This window comes from Solanum dulcamara, chromosome 3, assembly GCF_947179165.1.
Source record: "Solanum dulcamara chromosome 3, daSolDulc1.2, whole genome shotgun sequence".
NCBI classification, from domain to species: domain Eukaryota; kingdom Viridiplantae; phylum Streptophyta; class Magnoliopsida; order Solanales; family Solanaceae; genus Solanum; species Solanum dulcamara.
The window spans coordinates 65,543,473-65,562,784 of NC_077239.1; the positions used below are offsets into that span (position 1 = coordinate 65,543,473).

The 19,312-nt window shown below is 35.2% G+C and overlaps 1 protein-coding gene across 1 annotated transcript; it reads left to right on the top strand.

The window, feature by feature from the left end:
- The first annotated feature begins 15,387 nt into the window (after positions 1 to 15,387).
- Positions 15,388 to 18,862, top strand: LOC129882709 (MDIS1-interacting receptor like kinase 1). Its single transcript, XM_055957126.1, has 2 exons — positions 15,388 to 18,158; positions 18,248 to 18,862. The coding sequence occupies exons 1-2, from the start codon at positions 15,503 to 15,505 to the stop codon at positions 18,661 to 18,663; spliced, it is 3,072 nt and encodes a 1,023-aa protein (XP_055813101.1). The 5' UTR covers positions 15,388 to 15,502; the 3' UTR covers positions 18,664 to 18,862.
- The last annotated feature ends 450 nt before the right edge of the window (positions 18,863 to 19,312 follow it).

Sequence of the window (19,312 nt, forward strand, 5' to 3'; positions counted from 1 at the left end):
TGTGCTAATCTCTCACTTACTAGTTACGACTACGTTACAATAAAAAAGACTCAGAACTTGAAAACTTTGATTTAGAATCATGTTTTCTCCAATTAGTGGTAGCTTAATTCCCTACGTCAAAGAGCAAAGTTACGACATAATTTCAATATTTACTTAAAATTTGAATTAAAAAAATCTTCTATAAAAATAATCATATAATTATTATTTTTAGTGGGACTAAAATAAATCTCTTGTGCAAAGCTTAATGTAATGACCCTGAAAGTCATTTTTGGAATTTTTTTGTAAAAAGACTATTTTACTCCTTCCGATAGTTTTTCCAAGTCACATTTGATTGATATCCGAGGTTGGTTCCGTGGTTTTCTTGAAAAGTTAAGATTTTGGTATACTTTGAGTTTTAGAACTCTAGAATAACTCAAAAGTGGTATTTGAGGTCATTCGGAGTTTCGAGTCTCGGAACGAAATTCCATCGATTCCATCAGTTCCAGAACGTTGAAATTGATTTAGGAGAGTTGACAGAATCATATTTGGGGTCATAACATGGATTTGAGGTGTTGAGATGGAAATATTTGAATTTTCGGCCATAGGTTTGACTTTGGTCAATATTTGGGGATCGGATGCTCAGAATTGAATTTTGACGATTCCGATAGATTCGGAGGGTGATTTTAGGCCTAGGGAGAGTTCCTGTGTATTTTCTGAAAGCTCCGAGGGCGTTTTGGTCTTTTGAGGCATAAAGTTAATTTAGATGCGACTTTTTAATTTTCAGGTCAAGGAGACATCAAAATCGAATTTCAATGGTCCCTTTGAGTCCGAAACGTCGAGTTTAGTAGGATTGCATATATGGTTTGTCTATACAGGGTTCCGAACGAATCCTGAGGGTCATGTTAGAGGCTTTGAGACTTGGTGAATTTTAGACTTCAGTTGTGTTCTGGTGCAGACCTCGCGATCGCGAGGGGGCAGTCGGGATTGCGACGTTCGCTTAAGCGATCCCCCTTTGCGAAAGAGAAGGTCATAGTGGGGTGAAGGAGTTGCGAAAGCGACCAAGCAGCTGCTTTAGCGAAGGCACGGGGGTCGCAAAAGCGACCAACTGGTCATGAAAGCGAGGTACGCTTAAGCGAACCCCTAGCCACTTAAGTGACACCTGAGAGGGGTTCTTGCCGAGGTTTATGCTATTTTCTCTATTTTTGAACTTTGGAGCTCGATAGGGGCTATTTGGAGAGGGATTTCTCGTGGAATTTCATTGGGTAAGTTATTTTGACTCTACTTCGTCATTTTCCAATGATTAATTGCTGATTTTCACATGAATTTGGGGATTTCAATGGGTGAAAATGACCCTTTTTCAAGAACTTTGAGAATTTCTTAAAATGTTGATTGTGACTTGATTTGGGCTGGGTTTCTGAAATGGGTTTCACTACTGAGTTCCTAAGACTAAGAGGAACGATTTCATCCAAAAATTTTCAAATTTAAACCCCTATTTTCGAAGTAGGATTTTGAGCCTTTGACCCCCTTTTTTTTGAATTTCGCATTTTTAGTATCGTTGGATTTGGTTTCTGATTGTGAAACAATAGTTGAATAGATTGTGGTGATTCAGAGTATAATTGGAAGAGCAAGGCTCGCGTGGATTGATGGATTGCGTCTTCGTTAAGGCAAGTGAACTCTTAAAACTCCGTGAATCTCTTAGAATCTTGAATATCCCGTTGTATATGTGTTGGGCGTAATGGGGATGAGGTTACAGGTTTAATTGTGATATGAACTATCTAAATGAATCCACGGGGCTAATAAAATACGATGTGTGTTATTATTGAAAATTAAATGTTACATGTCGTAATCTAGATATGTGTATTTGATGAAATACTTGATAGTCTATTGTGATTGTGGTTTTTTGAATTGATCATTTTCAGCAAAATTATATTATCGAGGTCATTTCCGGTGGGATTATATTATCGAGGTTATTTGCGGTGAGTTTGTGGGACCGAGGTCATTTTCAGTCAGAGTTTATTATGCAGAGGTGTTTGCCGATAATTGTACATATGCATGATCATTGAGTGTGCATATACATGTTCTGCATATCTGCGTGTGATAGTTTTGATGCCTATTTATGACTTGTGATTATTTGTACGATATATCTTGTGATATTGAGCTGAGATCTAAACCTTATTAAGCTGTTTAGCATGAACTGTTAGGTTGGGCTAATTTTTGTGCAGGTTGTGGTTACAGAGGCTCGATTGGGTTGGAAAGGAGTTCGTGTATTCTATTAGATTTACTTAATTTTTCTAGTTAGCTTACTGGGTACCATATTGTTTGGTACTCACCCTTTCTTCTACATTTGTGTAGGTTCTGAGCCTAGACTTTGATTATCATCCCTTTTTGATCATCCAAGGCCTCTAGGAGTTTGAGAGAGGTAGCTACTGACATTCAGCGGACTCTCAGATTCCCTATATTTTTATGCTTAACTCTATTTGAGAGTCGAAGACATACTTGAGACGTGTACTTTCATTTCAGTCCTGTTTAGTGGCTTTTACATGTGACAACCAATCTTTGGGGGATATTTAAGTTGAAAGACTTCTGCTTTTGCTTATTACTTACTTATTTAGACTGTTTTCACTTTATTTTTCATAAATATTGGGTTTTAGACTGACTTGTCCGACGGAAAAGGAGGACATGTGCCATTACACCCAAATTTGGATTGTGACAAATTGGTATCAGAGGCCCAGGTTCACAGGTCTCAAGTGTACAATTCAAGTCTAAATAGAGTCTCGAGGATCGGTACGGAGATGTTTGTACTTATCTTCGGGAGGCTATGAAGACTGTTAGGAAAGACCTTCACTTCTTGATTCTCTATTGTGCGTTCTTGGTCCGATCTAATTTTATCGCTTCACTCTATCCTCTCACCTATAATAATGGCTCGTTCTTGGTCCTGCGTACGTACAGTTGAGATGTCGCTTGGTTTTAGTGTTGGATCTGATATTGAAGTGGAAGTGATATATTTACGGAAAGTATATGTGGTCATACTTGGAATGCTTTGCGATTTGAAAGGGGAAAGTAAGATTATAGTTCAGTGATATGTTTTGATGATATGGTTTTTAAGGATGAGTAAGGGTTGAGAGACCTCATGAATGTCATACCCTTCTAGTCAATTATTCAATAGCGGGGATAACGCTTGTGTGGCTTATACGATATCTGAAGTGGTTCAATAATTAAGAATGATATGATTAAGGGAATGAATATGTTATGAGCACTGTGATCGTGGAGACTATAGTTTGGGAAGTTCATCGAAAAAGAATGAGTGTGTGGTATATTACGAAGGGTGCATATAACTTTTGGCTGAAGATGGAAATGCTTGGTATTATTTTTACAGCTACTTAATAGGTATAAATATGTGAACTAGTTGAGTACAAACTTCTTAATGGATATGATGCGATAGAGTGGTGGATCCAGCGGATGTTCACACTGTGGTACTAGTGATATATGAAAACGGAGACATCCAAGAAGTTGTTAATTGTTTCACCTACTTAGATTATGTGATATGATATTGCACTATTGGTTGAGGAGTCAAGTGGTTGTTACTATGAATGCTTGAGTTAAGCATTGATTATAAGAAAAGTTATAAGTGGTGGATCGAGTGCATCGATCCTATCTTATCTTTTTGGCAAGGTACGACACCATGGTTGACATGATTATATTGGGGACCGATTACTCCAGGATAAGCCAATAGGAGTAGATTGAGATTCAAATAATAAGTTATGGGTAAGGAAAGTTTCAACAAATATACTTTTGCGAAGGAAGTTGGGGATGTTAGTCAGAAAGTGCGATTAAAAATGAGGTTGGTCCTTTGGATGTGGTTAGTATAATTGGGTACAAGATATCATGTGGATGATAGGTTTGACTTTGAGATGATGGCGAGGTTACTGAACATAGTAATAAGAGTTTGGGACATTCCATGATTAAAATACATGTGTATGATAGGGGCTTTTGGGGTTAAAAAAACACTGAATGATAAGGATGACTTGCGGGTGCCTAAGGTTGCGATTTTTCACTATCTGCCAGGTAGCATAGTTGCATGGAGAGTGTATGATTTTTTGGAAAATGCTCGAGTAGAATCAAGAGGAGTTCAACTTATAGAGTAATAGAAATGTAGCTTGACCTTCAGGAAGTTGCGAGAGTAAAAGTACCTATTTTGATGGCAAGGGATAATGATTTATCTTCCGAGAGTTGATGAGTTAGACTCAGAAAAACGTGGTTTCTTCTATTTTACTATGATTATGAAAGTAGTATCCAGTGTTCATCAGTCCAGCTGATTATACTTTGAGAGTGAAGTCTACGGACATACGACTCTAGTATTGTGGTAAGTTCTATAGTGGTTTTGAGTTTTTTTGACTGGCACGATTTTGGGTTCCTAATGAGGGACATGGTAAGGTCGATGGATAGGTGTTTGATAATAAGATGAGGCATGCAATTTCATAAAAATCTTCGAGGTATAGACTAATTTCGATTGATAAATGAGATTGGTTTACCTGGGTTGAATCTAATTCTAGTGTTGTATTGTGAGTCTATATTCATGGTGGTTGGTTTTTGTCAAGGTAAGAAACGATTGATTATGTCGATCGTCGAACATTTGGAAAGGCATGTGCATGGGTTGAGTTATAGAGTTTATTATTTTTGATTGTAAAAGGATTCGATAAAGTTTTATTGGAGAAGTTCAATTTAAGGTAAAAAGGTATTATGTCGTGGATGTTTGGCCAAGGAAAAATAATGATAAATGAGTTACAGAAAGAAACAGGAGTCTTCCGAAATGGGCACAAGTTAAGAGGTGTGAAGAAATAAGATATCATGTATAAATACTTAGTTCAAGGTTGAGGATGGTATGGATTTTTGCCCTTGAGTTTAGATATGAAAATGCAAGGTGGACTAGTTCAGCATAGATGTATGATGGGTCATCATCTACCTTCTGAACACCTGATTTTGGTGTTGGTGATAAATAGTGATGTATGGAAGTTTATGCGTTTTGATGTGGGTCAGATTGTTCAAATTATGGTAGGTGATTTGTGGATGCTCCACCAGAAGGACTTATAGTTCTATTTGGTTATTGAAGATCTTGAGCTGGATTGCTAACTCCATTGATGAGACTACTCAGACTATGGTAATGCGTTACATAGATAATTGGTGATAAATAGAGGTTATGTGCCCATGGTATGCAGAATTATTGGGGTGACCAAGAATTTCTTTAAGTTTGTCCTAAGGTATATGATGGGTTGAATAGTAGTTAAAACTGGGTAAGTGAACGATTGCGTGGAATTGTTATCGATCGTGATTCAATAGTTTTATCTCAATGGAAAAGTACGATGAGATTCTAAAATTTGGATTATTAGCAATTGAGTGGGACCCGTACCTATCGTGGAATGCTTAAACGGAGAGAGAGCGGACCATAGTTCAAATTTGGGAGACAATAATATGCTGCTAAGAATACCCGGATACTAGTAACGGTCTAAGGGTAAAGTAACTCTCCGATGTGGTTGTGATGTTCTAGTAGTATTGAGAGTGTTGGCTTAAGTGAAGCACCGAAAGAGTACGAGGAAGTTGATGAATCGAGTATGTCTACGATTGTTATGAGACCAGGCTGGTTAACTATGAAGTCAGACGGATGAAAATGTGTGATATGGATACTATGGAAGAAATATCATGAGTTATTCGACTTCAGTTATGTACATTTTATGTGACCACCTACTTTTTTTCAGACATGGTTTTAGAGCATGATATCATATATGTGCCTATGTGTATTTTCACTTCCGTAGATAGATTCCTAGTGGTGGATCGGATCGGATGTATTGATCCATGTCCTTTTGATAGGGTAAGATGTTTTGTAGGTTTGGTAAGTTCAGATATGGAGGATGTGGTGTTGCCTTGGGGCAGTTGAAGGGTTTTGGAAATTTTACGAGTGTCACCTTTCTTATGGAAACTTATCGAAGAGCTACCATATCTATTAGCACCGACTGGCAGTCTTATTGTACATCTTGTCGTTGAGTTCATGTTCCGACTATATATTATTGAACGTGAAGGGTCATTGGGCTTAGTGTTATCGCTCTAAGGGGTTGTTTACAATCACAACTACTAATCTGACAATTTAATAGTGTTGTTTGAGGTTTTGTGTGCTCATAGGTATCTCTCACTAGATGGTTGCTTGACCATTTCATCCTTTGGATCAGATAAATTTGATTCCCCTTGATGAGTACCTAATGTCTATGAACCGAGTTTGTATAACTTAAGCTTGTGGGGAGATTTAGCTGTGAGAATGGAATTTTGCTAGAGTATGTGATGGTACGTGTGTTATGAGTGGGTAGTGGATGATTCCGGCTCACCTTGATTTTAGTGAGTTTTGGTTCAGCATTCTCTCGTGGTTATGTGATGAAAGATTTGGTCTTGATGGCTACGTTGTGGTTTAGATGGATTTCGATTTAGACTTGGTCCATGGGATAGTCTGTGACTAGGGAATTACTCCTGACTTGTAGATCCACCACAATTTGATTTGAAAGTTCAATTTGGTAGTGATTTCTCATGATATGATCTAAGGATGGATTTACTTAGTGAAGACAAATACCGAACTTGGAGGTTACGCCTCAGACTCTTGGTAGCGGCGAGTATTCTTCTTCTTTTACTTTATGTTCGAGGACGAACATGATTTTTAGTGGTGGATGATATAATGACCCTAAAAGTCATTTTTGGAAATTTTCATAAAAAGATCATTTTACCCTCCCGATGGTTTTCTCGAGTCACATTTGATTGACATCCGAGGTTGGTTTCGTGGTTTTCTTGAAAAGTTAAGATTTTGGTAAACTTTGAGTTTGAGAATTCTAAAATGACTCAAAAGTGGTATTTGATGTCATTCGGAGTTTCAAGTCTCGGAATAGAATTCCATCGAATCCATCAGTTTTGAAACGTTGAAATTGGTTTAGAAGAGTTGATGGAATCTTATTTTGGGTCATACTGTGGATTTGAGGTGTTGCGTTGGAAATATTTGAGTTTTCGGCCATAGGTTTAACTTTGGTCAACATTTGGGGATCGGATGCTCAGAATTGAATTCTGATGACTTTGTTAGATTCGGAGGGTGATTTTAGTCCTAGGGAGAGCTCTTGTGTATTTTTTGGAAGCTCCGAGGGTGTTTTGATCTTTTGAGGCATAAAGTTGGTTTAGATGCGACTTTTTGGTTTCTAGGTCAAGGAAACATCGAAATCAAATTCCAATGGTCCCATTGAGTCCGGAACGTCGAGTTTAGTAAGGTTGCATATATGGTTTGTCTATATGGGGTTCTGATCGAATTCCAAGGATCATGTCTGAGACTTTGAGACTTGGTGGATTTTAGGCTTCTGCTGTGTTTTGGTGCAGACCTCGCGATCGCGACCTCGCTTAAAAGAGCACCCTTTGCGAAAGCGAAGGTCAGAGTTGGATGAAGGAGTAACAAAAGCGACTAAGTAGCCACTTTAGCAAAGGCACGGGGGTCGCAAAAGCGATTGAGTGGTTGCGAAAGCGAGGTCCGCTTAAGCGAATCCCTAGCCGCTTAAGTGACACCTGAGAGGGGTTCTTGCCGAGGTTTATGCTATTTTCTCCATTTTGAACTTTGGAGCTCGGTAGGGTCGATTTGGAGAGGAATTTCTCGTGAAATTTCATTGGGTAAGTTATTTTGACTCTACTTCATCATTTTTCATTGATTAATTGTTGATTTAAACATGAATTAGGGGATTTCAATAGGTGAAAATGACCCTTTTTCAAGAACTTTGAGAATTTCTTAAAATGTTGATTGCGACTTTATTTAGGTTGGGTTTTTGAAATAGTTTTCACTATTGAGTTCCTAAGACTATGAGGAACAATTCCATCCAATTTTTTTTGAATTTAAACCCCTATTTTCGAAGTCGGATTTTGTGTCTTTGACCCCCTTTTCACCGAATTTCGCATTCTTAGTATCATTGAATTTGGTTTCTGATTGTGAAACAATATTTGAATAGATTATGATAATTCGGAGTATAATCGGAAGGGCAAGGCTAACTTGGATTGATTGATCGAGTCTTGATTAAGGCAAGTGGACTCTTAAAACTCCGTGAATCTCTTAGAATCTCGAATATCCCATTGTATATGTGTTGGGACGTAATGGGGGTGAGGTTACAGATTTAATTGTGATATGAACTATCTAAATAAATCGATGGAGTTAATAAAATACAATGTGTGTTATTATTGAAAATTGAATGTTACATGCCGTAATCTAGATATGTGTATTTGATGAAATACTTGATAGTCTATTATGATTGTGGTTTGTTTGAATTGATTATTCCTCTCTACTTGTGTGAGCATGTTGTTTGCATTTGTTATGAAACAATGTGATGAGAGTCATATGATTGTGAGACTGAGGTCATTTTCGATCAGAGATATGATGTTGCCGAGGTCATTTTCGGCGAGAGATTAATAGGTCGAGGTCATTTTCGGTGGTGATTATATTGCCAAGGTCATTTTCGACGGTGATTATATTGCCGAGGTCATTTTCGACGAGATTATATTGTCGAGTTCATTTTTGTTGGGATTATATTTTTGAGGTCATTTGCGGCGAGGTTGTGGGACCGTCATCATTTTCGATCAGAGATTATAAGATCGAGGTCATTTTCAGTCAGAGATTATGAGACCGAGGTCTTTGTCGGTAATTGCACACATGCATGATTATTGAGTGTGCATATAAATGTTCTGCATATCTGTGTGTGATAGTTTTGATGCCTATTTATAACGTGATTATTTGTACGATATATCTTGTGATATTGAACTGAGATCTGAAAATTATTGAGTTGTTTAGTATGAACTGTTAGGTTGGGCTGATTTCTGTACAAGTTATAGTTACGGAGGTTCGGTTGGGTTGGAAAAGAGTTTGTGTATTCTATTAGATTTACTTAGTTTTTTTAGTTAGCTTGTTGGGTACCGTGTTGTTTGGTATTCGCCCTTGCTTCTATACTTGTGCAGGTTCTGAGCCTGAAATTTGATCATCGTCCCTTTCTGATCATCCAAGGCTTCTAGGAGTTTGAGAGAGGTAGCTACTGACATTCAGCGGACTCTCAGATTTCCTGTATTTTCATTCTTTACTCTATTTGAGAGTCGAAGACATACTTGAGACGTGTACTTTCATTTCAGTCATGTTTAGTAAATTGTACATGTGACAACAAATTTTTGGGGGATATTTAAATTGAAAGACTTTCGCTTTTGCTTATTACTTACTTATTTAGACTGTTTCCACTTTATTTTTCTTAAATATTGGGTTGTAGGCTGACTTGTCCGGTAAAAAAGAACAGGTGTCATCACACCCTAATTCGGATCGTGACAAATTAATAATCCGTCCATCCATATTAAAGAAATCAAGTAATATCAAAATCAAATTTGCTCCCTAAAAGCCCAAGAAACTCAATTTTAACCACAATTTGTTAAAAATTTAAAATATTTATAAAATGCTAGAATAAGTTATTTTCATATAAATAATACCCATTCATTTGTTATAATAGTGTTTGACTAAAAAAAAATTTTATTAATTATTTTTTAAAAAAAAGTACCCATAAATTCTTTGGATTTTCAATATGTCGTGTCATGTCATGTCATTAATAATAAAATAAAAATGCGGAAAGTTAAGAACTTAAAAAATAAAGAAATGACAATATTATTTTGAACGAATCTCTCTCTCTCTCTATATATATATATATAAATATAAAGGAGGATCATAGATAAGGTAATGTGTCACTTCTCTATGACCTCCATTCATATTTATCTTTTTTCTCCCTTTTTGGCCTTTTTCTCTCTTTTTTTTCAATTATTTTATTTTATAAAATCATCTCCTTAATACATAAATTTTACTCTTAATTAATATTAGTAATGTCCATAGCTTCTAACCTTTCATATTCATAACCCTCAAATAATTTAATATACAAATTGATGACACCTTAAAATCACTTTTATAAATAACTATTTTGAGACTTATATGATGATTATTTTATTTTCATTTCTCCTTATGCTTCATCTTTTGTCTTTTTAGTTGGTTATTTTTTTGTCTTCTTTGATTTGATTTTGCAGAAGAGAGATCTATAATGAAGATTGTTAGACATTTTTGCATAGTTAAATTTTATGAGGTAAATTAATTTGATATGTCTAATATAATTATCATTTTTTCTCTATTGCAATTATACATTTAGTAATATTATTTTTAGATTCCTGATGGTACTGTTTTTATATTTTTAGCTACTTGCTAATACACGTAACGTGCAAGATTTTATATTATATAGTCAAGCATTTGTTGCTATCTAGGCAGTAGATTATATATCAATAGGATTCAAATACAACTTCTATAGTCTAAGATTGGAGTTTCTCATGCTGATTTCAATTGGTTTCTTTGTTTAATTCTGCTTGATTTTTAGGGAAAGGATTTTGAGATGGAGTGGAAGTTTCATTTAGGTTCAATGAATTAGAACTGCAGTATCAAAAAAATTTATATTCAAAACATGACAATCAATAAAATAATCTAATAATTTGAAACTTCATCAGATTTTGACCAATCATTCCTATGTCTAGAAAAACAAAGTCTTAATCAATTAATTAAAATGTATGTTTTGTCTCTTTTGTGTAGGAAATGTATGTTATAGTTGAATTATTTGTAGAAGTATATTGTACCACTAAATATAGTATAAATAGAAAATAAAAAATAAAGAAAACAACAAAATACATACCTTCACTTCATATTCTGCATCTTTAATTTGTATGTCTGTATATCTAAACTTTAAATTACTTAAAATTCTCTTTATGTATTTATGCAAACGATTTTACTTCTTCTCCCACTCTACTAAGCTTTTCTTTCTTATAGTCGCAGTCAGGAGGAAGAAGAAAAAAAAAGAAGGAAAACAAAATCAAATTTCTTATGTAGTCTGCAAAGCAATATGAGTCAGCACCTGTTCTTCTTTTACTTTCACGGTTAATTTTTATTTTATTTTTCAGATTAAAACTCCGTTAGTGTTCATATCTGGTTCGAAAAATTCTCTCCGACGACTATTTTATGGACGAAACCTCTTGATTTGGTGTACACGGAGATGGAAGAACGTCGAGATCAATGGGTTAAGTTGTTATGACGTTGTTTGTTGGTCACTCCAGCATTGTGAGTTTCCGGGAGAAGACAAGGAGGACAGTAAAGAATGGAGATCTCTATCTATCTATAAATATTTGGTTACTTAATTAACTTTCAACAAACCCATGAGTTAATATTTTGAACTAAAGAAATTATAGACTGACGACAAAAGAGATTAATTACTAATTTAAGTCTATTTACGGTAAAAATCCAATTAGGCATAATTAATACATTTAATATTCATTTGTTTATAATTACTCAAATCCGTTAGTTTACTTCATGTTATGTTACTATTATACTATAAATACTAAAAAGTAAGTCATTTTTTTCATCTCAAACTAATCTATATATAATATAAAGTTAGGCAAAAGAAAAATGACGTGACATCTTTTTTTAATAAGAAATTTATTTATCTTTTTTTTTTTTCAATGCAATATGCAACTATTTAATTGAATTTTTTTATATGTATGATGGTTATTAATAGCTACAAGATGAAAATTACGAGATTTTAATTGTTTTAACTTTGCCCTTATTTTTAGTACTCATAAAAACATTTCTCAAACAAAAGATCAAAAAATAATAATATTTAATTCATTATTGAAAACCAACAATCATTTCATTTTTTCACTAATATGCTAACTTTTTCACTCGACATGTTAATTTATAACTAGGTTTGCATTACCAAGTTTTGACGTTATTTTTTTTATTTCTTATTTAAGCTAATATTATACATTAATTTAAATGGGTAATTTTATAGACCGCCATCTCACACTTAATCATTCGGTAAAAAAAAACATATATATTATCTAAAGAGTCATGATAAAGTAATAAAATCATGAAAAAACATTTCATTATAATTATTGTTTCTTTTATAAAATTATAATACTAATTACTAATGTTTATTCATATTTTATATTTTTTTGAGGACCGCGCAAAGCACGGAGTTTTCATATAAAATGGAGCTACGAAATAGGGAGTATAAGAAGTTACAAAGAAAAAAGAAATAGGGATCATTTGGTTAGAAGACAAATTATATTGAAATTAGTTATTTTAATTTTATTTTTAATTTATTATATTAAAAATATTATGCATTGCAAAATTTATAAAAAGAAGTTATTTATTTACAAAACACGTTCACTTTATTTAGTTGAAAAGGATTTGAGGGACCTCAGAGGTACTTTTATCAATTTTATTCTTTTATTTTTGAATAACTAGAATCCAATACTATTATTTCATCCTCTGACAAAAATAATTCATTCCGATACTAATTACTAATCATAATATAATTTATTCTAAAATTAATAACCAAACAAGAAATTAGATAATATATTATTTTTTTAAGACCATCTATACGTATCCATCCTACCAAAGAAGCCATTGAGATTTTAAGAGCAATTCTGTGTCTAATAATTGGGAAAGAAGGTGCAGTTTCACATGACCCCCTCAATACTTGAGAAGCCAAGAAACAGCACCTAACAAAGTCACACACCACTCACTACTATTTTTATAATCTTCATTAAAAAAATCTCACATGATTCCATGTGAATTTTTCTCTGTTTGGCCTTTGTTTTACTCTATTTTTTAATGAATAAGTACAGTTTGTGCCCTCCCCCTTCCTTTCCTCCATTTTCCCTATCTCCTTTTAATTTAACTAATTAATTTTCTATTCATTTGACTATACATCCTTCAATAGGGTCATGTTGTGAAGGTTCAGATAATAAAAAGAGTTTCAAAACATTTATATATGTACAAATGCCAATCAAAATGATTAAAACAGACGATAACTAAAACAAATTTATCTAATTTGAACAACTCACATCATAATAATAACATTATTGTGTATGTGTGAGTCACTTGGTTACAAATTTTTCTCTCTTACATCATAATAATAACATTATAGTTTCAATTCCAAATATGACTTGATCATTATACTAAAAATAGATGTCCAATAATACTTGTCCAATTTATGAAATTAAGAGATAATTTACACTTAGTTCCTAATTTACCCTTATCATTAATTAGTAGTCATTTTTCTATTATATTTTTCAAGACATTGTATTTATTATATTCAAAGAATAATATGGTAAAATTAGTCTTCTATTTATAATTTCTTCAGAATTGTGCAAAGTCAATAATGGACAAGTATTGATAGACGGAGTGAGTATGATCAAACTATTTCATTTATTTATGTGTGAATCACTTGGTTACAATTTTTTTTCTCTTGTGTTGATTCTTGATATTATCTCTTATTGGAATAGAAGTTTCTAACTTTCTTGGATCCAGAGCAATAAAAGAAACAGAAAACGAGGGGAGGAAGGTCCTTAACTAGCTTTAGAAAAAGAAATAATTTTAGAAAGTCATCTTGTGCCTACTTTCTACTTTGTCTCAACTTCTTCAACACAGTAAAAATAAAAAGGCATCATAAATAAGTACATTTTTAATTTGACTTCAGATGATTTAACTCATATAAAATTGAACAGATAGATACATTTTATATGACATAATATACGTAGGACGTGAAGTATCGCGTAAGACGCCAAGTAGAATATATGTGTTTACTTGTTCAACTCTATACAAATTTAACTGTATATTTGTAGACACCCAATGTTGAAGGACATAAATATCAAATGAGGTCAAGTTAAAGAGCACATTTATGTACTATTCCAAAAAGAAAAAAGTTCCAAGCCATATGCATGATCAATTTTAAAAATACTTATGGAAAAAAAGGTAGCTCAGGGTACAATGCACTCCTGATTCACGTAGGCTTTGGAAAAAATCGCATGTCAAGAGATTGTGATATAGACAATTTATCATAATACAAACATTAATGGTTGTTGAGTTGTTTCCACATTGAATACATACAAGTAAATATTAATCAACAACCTTGTTAAAATTGTAACTAACTTGCTATTGCAGGTTGATCGACACTCACTATTAAAAATCACTATTTTTCTACTGAAAAATATTCCGTGGTTATTCCCACAATTTTTTTGATTGAGTCGGTGTGAAAAGAAAAAAGTATAATTATTTCATATGGAAAAATTAGGAAGCTTCCTACTATTTCAGTGGAAACGTGTTTTCCACCATAATTTTTTCAGTGAGTTGATTCGATGGAAAATGAGTGAAATTTTTTTATTCTATAACATAAATTTCCCACTAATTTGAGATGAGAAAAATCGTTGTTTCTAATAGTGAGTGATGTGACAAAACTTTACGCTCATCAATATATATATATATAAAGGTTATACAACAAGGTAATGTATGTTTTTTGGGTAGTTATGTTTGTCATCAATAAACTTTATAATTAAAAAAAGGGTAATTCAAACATTAAGCATGGAGTAGAGTAACCTTCACTCGTAATTAATCATGAAATCTTTGTCATTCACATTAGTTAACAATACCTTTGTCCCTACGAAAAACTGTCTTTCCCTAAATTCTTTGACTATACCCCTTTTTTGCTCATCCACCATAATAAAAAAAAGGTATCCAACAAAGTTGAGTGAAAGAACTAATAACTGAAGATAGATCTACAATTTTAATATTTTTAGTACATTCACAACACCTTGTGACAGTATATACAAAGTTAACATAAATATACATCAAGTCGCACGAAGTCGAATCTACATCTTAATCTCAAGCAAGTTGAATACGCTATGTGAATAATTAACATTCATATCGCTCCATTTAAGTCTGTTACAATTAGTTTCTCTAGTACAGGAAGTTTACCATATTGTTTACTGGCCTATAAATCTCTAATGAAACTACATCTCCCAGCAAAAAGAACTATAGAAGGGGGAATTTTTTATTTTTTTTTTAAAAAAAGTATAAGAAGAAGAACACATTCTCTCCATGTTCAATGTCGGAGTCACTTACAATAAAGTCCAAATATTTCCCCACTCAATATATTAACACAGCTGTTTTTTGCAGAACCCAAGATCTCACGACCTATTAATCCAGCTCCCTTTCTTTCTTCTTAACTAATCCCCATGTGAACTTTAGTACCGTATCAAGCCTTGGAAACAGCCTCTGGCAGAAATGCAAGGCAAGGCTGCGTACAATAGACCCTTGTGGTCAGGCCCTTCCCCGGACCCCGCGCATAGCGGGAGCTTTAGTGCACCGGGCTGCCCTTTTTTTTTTTTTTTTTAGACCGATTAAAAAAAAAAATTGAGTCATATAATTTGGGACAGTGGGGTATTTTACTAACTCCATTAATAATATTCTACTCTACTTATATAATAATACTAATACTCTTCTCTTTTTTTCTTACCTTCTTCCTCTTCCCCCTTGTTGGCCCCATCATCTCCCTCACAATCATTGATCCAATGCTAGCACTACCAAAAGAGAGAGTGTAAGCACAGGGGAAAAAAAGTAGTAATGAATTTGCTAACCATTTTCATTCTCTTCTTGTTCTACTCATGTTACATTGCTTTCGCAAAAGTTGAGTTGAGTGATCAAATGTCTATTCTACTTTCTATTAAAGAAAGTATCGTTGATCCATTGGATCAACTTCGTGATTGGACAGAGCCCAATAATGCAGCTGCAGGGAATAACAGAAGTATTGCTCCCTGCAGCTGGAAGGGAGTTGAATGCAATTCCGATGGTGCAGTAGAGAAGCTTGATCTATCCCACATGAATCTCACTGGTAAAGTGTCTGACGATATCCAAAAGCTGAAGAGTTTGACTTATCTCAATCTTTGCTGCAATGGTTTCTCATCACCATTGCCGGAAAGTTTCTCAAATCTCACTGCATTGAAAAGCATTGATGTGAGCCAGAACTATTTTGTTTATGGCTTCCCTGTAGGTCTTGGAATGTCAGAAGGGCTTATGTATTTGAATGCTTCGAGTAATAACTTCTCGAGTTATCTTCCGGAGGATATTGGAAATGCAACATTGCTGGAGACTTTGGATTTTCGAGGGAATTTCTTCGAAGGTTCAATTCCTAAATCTTATAGGAATTTGGGGAAGTTGAAGTTTTTAGGCCTTTCAGGGAACAATTTGACTGGCTACATTCCAGGAGAGCTGGGACAGCTTTCGGCGCTTGAGACTGTAGTTCTGGGATACAATGTTTTTGAAGGTGGAATTCCAGCTGAGTTTGGAAATCTGACCAATCTCAAGTATCTTGATCTTGCTATTGGAAATCTTGGAGGTTCAATTCCTTCTGAGCTAGGAAAGCTGAAGCTGCTCGACACGATTTTCTTGTACAAGAACAAGCTTGAAGGCAAGATTCCTCCAGAGATTGGCAACATGACTTCATTGCAGCTGCTTGATCTCTCCGATAACTTGCTGATGGGTGACATCCCAGCTGAGATTGCTGACCTTAAGAATTTGCAGCTTTTGAATTTGATGTCAAACAAATTATCAGGCTCAGTTCCCCCTGGGATTGGAGGTTTACCTCAGCTGGAAGTATTTGAGCTATGGAATAATAGCTTATCAGGTCCTTTACCAAGTGATCTTGGAAGAAATTCACCATTGCAATGGGTGGATATTTCATCCAACTCATTCACTGGTCCAATTCCAGCAGGATTATGCACCAAAGGTAACCTCACTAAGCTTATCCTGTTCAACAATGCTTTCTCTGGTCCAATTCCAGCAGGTTTATCAACCTGCACGTCTCTCGTTCGTGTAAGAATGCAGAACAATCTTCTTTCGGGGACGATCCCAGCAGGTTTTGGTAAACTTGGGAAACTACAGAGGCTGGAACTGGCAAACAATAGTCTGACAGGCCAAATCCCAAGTGATCTTGCTTCTTCTACTTCTCTTTCTTTTATTGATTTCTCTAGTAATCACCTTCAGTCTTCTATTCCTTCATTCATTCTTGCAATCCCAACTCTTCAAAATTTCATTGCCTCAGACAATAACCTGGTAGGCGAAATTCCGGATCAATTCCAGGATTGTCCTTCTCTTACTGTTCTGGATCTATCCACAAACCATTTCACTGGAGATCTTCCAGCTAGCATTGCTTCCTGTCAGAAGTTAGTAACTTTGAACCTTGGAAACAACCAATTAAACGGTCCAATTCCAAGAGCAATTTCCATGATGCCCACATTAGCTGTTCTAGATCTATCCAACAATTCTTTAACTGGTGGGATACCTGAGAACTTTGGCAATTCCCCAGCACTAGAAATGCTGAATGTTTCTCATAACAAACTGGAGGGTCCTGTCCCAGAAAATGGTATGCTGAGAACAATAAATCCGGATGACCTGATTGGAAATGCTGGTCTATGTGGTGGAGTGCTTCCTCCATGTGCTCATAATGCAGCATACAACTCAAAGCAGAAGAGCTTGCACGCAAAGCACATCATCGCAGGATGGCTAACTAGTGTGGCAGCTCTTCTGCTTCTTGTCACAGCAGGTCTTGGAGCTAGATCTCTATACAAGAGATGGCATGAAAATGGAAGCTGCTTTGAACCAAGCTTTGAGATGAGCAGTGGTGAATGGCCATGGAGGTTGATGGCATTCCAGAGGCTAGGATTCACTAGTAATGACATCTTGGCTTGCCTTAAAGAGTCAAATGTCATTGGAATGGGAGCAACAGGTGTTGTATACAAAGCTGAAATCCAACACCAGAATATGATTGTTGCAGTAAAGAAGCTGTGGAAATCTGGAACTGATATTGAAATGGGGGACAGTGATGAACTCGTAGGTGAGGTGAACGTTCTTGGAAAATTGAGGCATCGAAATATTGTCAGGCTTCTGGGGTTCCTTCACAACAAACGTGATGCAATGATAATATACGAGTATATGCAAAATGGCAGCCTTGGAGAAGTTTTACATGGTAAACAAGCAGCAGGGAGACTGCTTGTCGATTGGGTCACTCGATATAACATAGCACTTGGAGTGGCACAAGGCCTTGCTTATCTCCATCATTATTGCCATCCACCAGTTATTCACCGGGATGTAAAGTCAAACAACATACTGCTTGATGCAAATCTAGAGGCAAGAATTGCAGATTTTGGTTTGGCAAGAATGATGCTCAAGAAGAATGAAACAGTTTCCATGGTTGCAGGATCTTATGGATACATAGCCCCCGGTAAGTCCTTCAAATTTTCCATTAATGTTTACTTTGGAGTGATCTTTGTTGATATTTGACAATCATTTATCTGGATTTTGACTTTGCAGAGTACGGGTACACGTTGAAAGTGGATGAGAAGAGTGATATTTACAGCTATGGAGTTGTTCTCATGGAGCTCCTAACGGGAAAACGTCCTCTAGATACTGAATTCGGGGAATCTATTGACATTGTAGAGTGGTTTCGGATGAAGATCCGAGACAATAAATCTTTAGAAGAAGCACTCGACCCGAATGTAGGAGCAACACAACATGTTCAAGAAGAAATGTTGTTAGTTTTAAGGATAGCAATTCTATGTATAGCCAAACTCCCAAAGGATAGACCATCAATGAGGGATGTTTTGACAATGCTCGAAGAGGCAAAGCCTCGGAGAAAAAGCAGTAGCAACAGTGGAGGTAGCAATGCTACTACTACTAACAAAGATAAGCCAATATTCAGTACATCACCTGTAAATGGTCTTCTGTAAGAAGAGAAGTCATGTCCCTTTCCCTATTTGAGTCCATTTTATTTGTAATTGTCTTGTAGCATTTGACTTGTATTTAGAGGTTCATACATTGATTCTTGTATGTGTAGAATTTAGGTAGTACAGGCTGCATTCTTCCTGCTGCGAGTGATGTTTTACTAATTCTTTGATCATGTAAGAAGTAGTTATTGATCGAATAACAGAATTTTAACAGACATATTCTCTAATCAAGATTAGGAATTGTATTGCTCACCTGAAATACCACTAGATTTAGTAAAATGAAAGCGGCTTGACCTCACTAATTAAAAACAGCATTCCTCCCAATCAAGGAGAGCTCGTTTAATCGATAGTCATGGACATGCATGGCTCAGGAAACATGCATTCATAAAGTGAAATTTATCAAGACTTCTTTCTCTTGAACAGTGATAACAAGCAACATAAGAATCCAAGGAAGGATATTCTTGTCCAGAACTCCCCTTCCCCTACTTCCAACCAGCATGGCAAAATGTACAATTCCTGCACACTCCTCCATGGCTAAGCTGTACTTTCTTCCCAAAACTTCTGACAATCAAATAATTTTAAGTTTTATAGACAACACATCTTGCTCCAAGAAATAGTTGCAGAATAAGAAAAGATAAGAAATTGAAATACA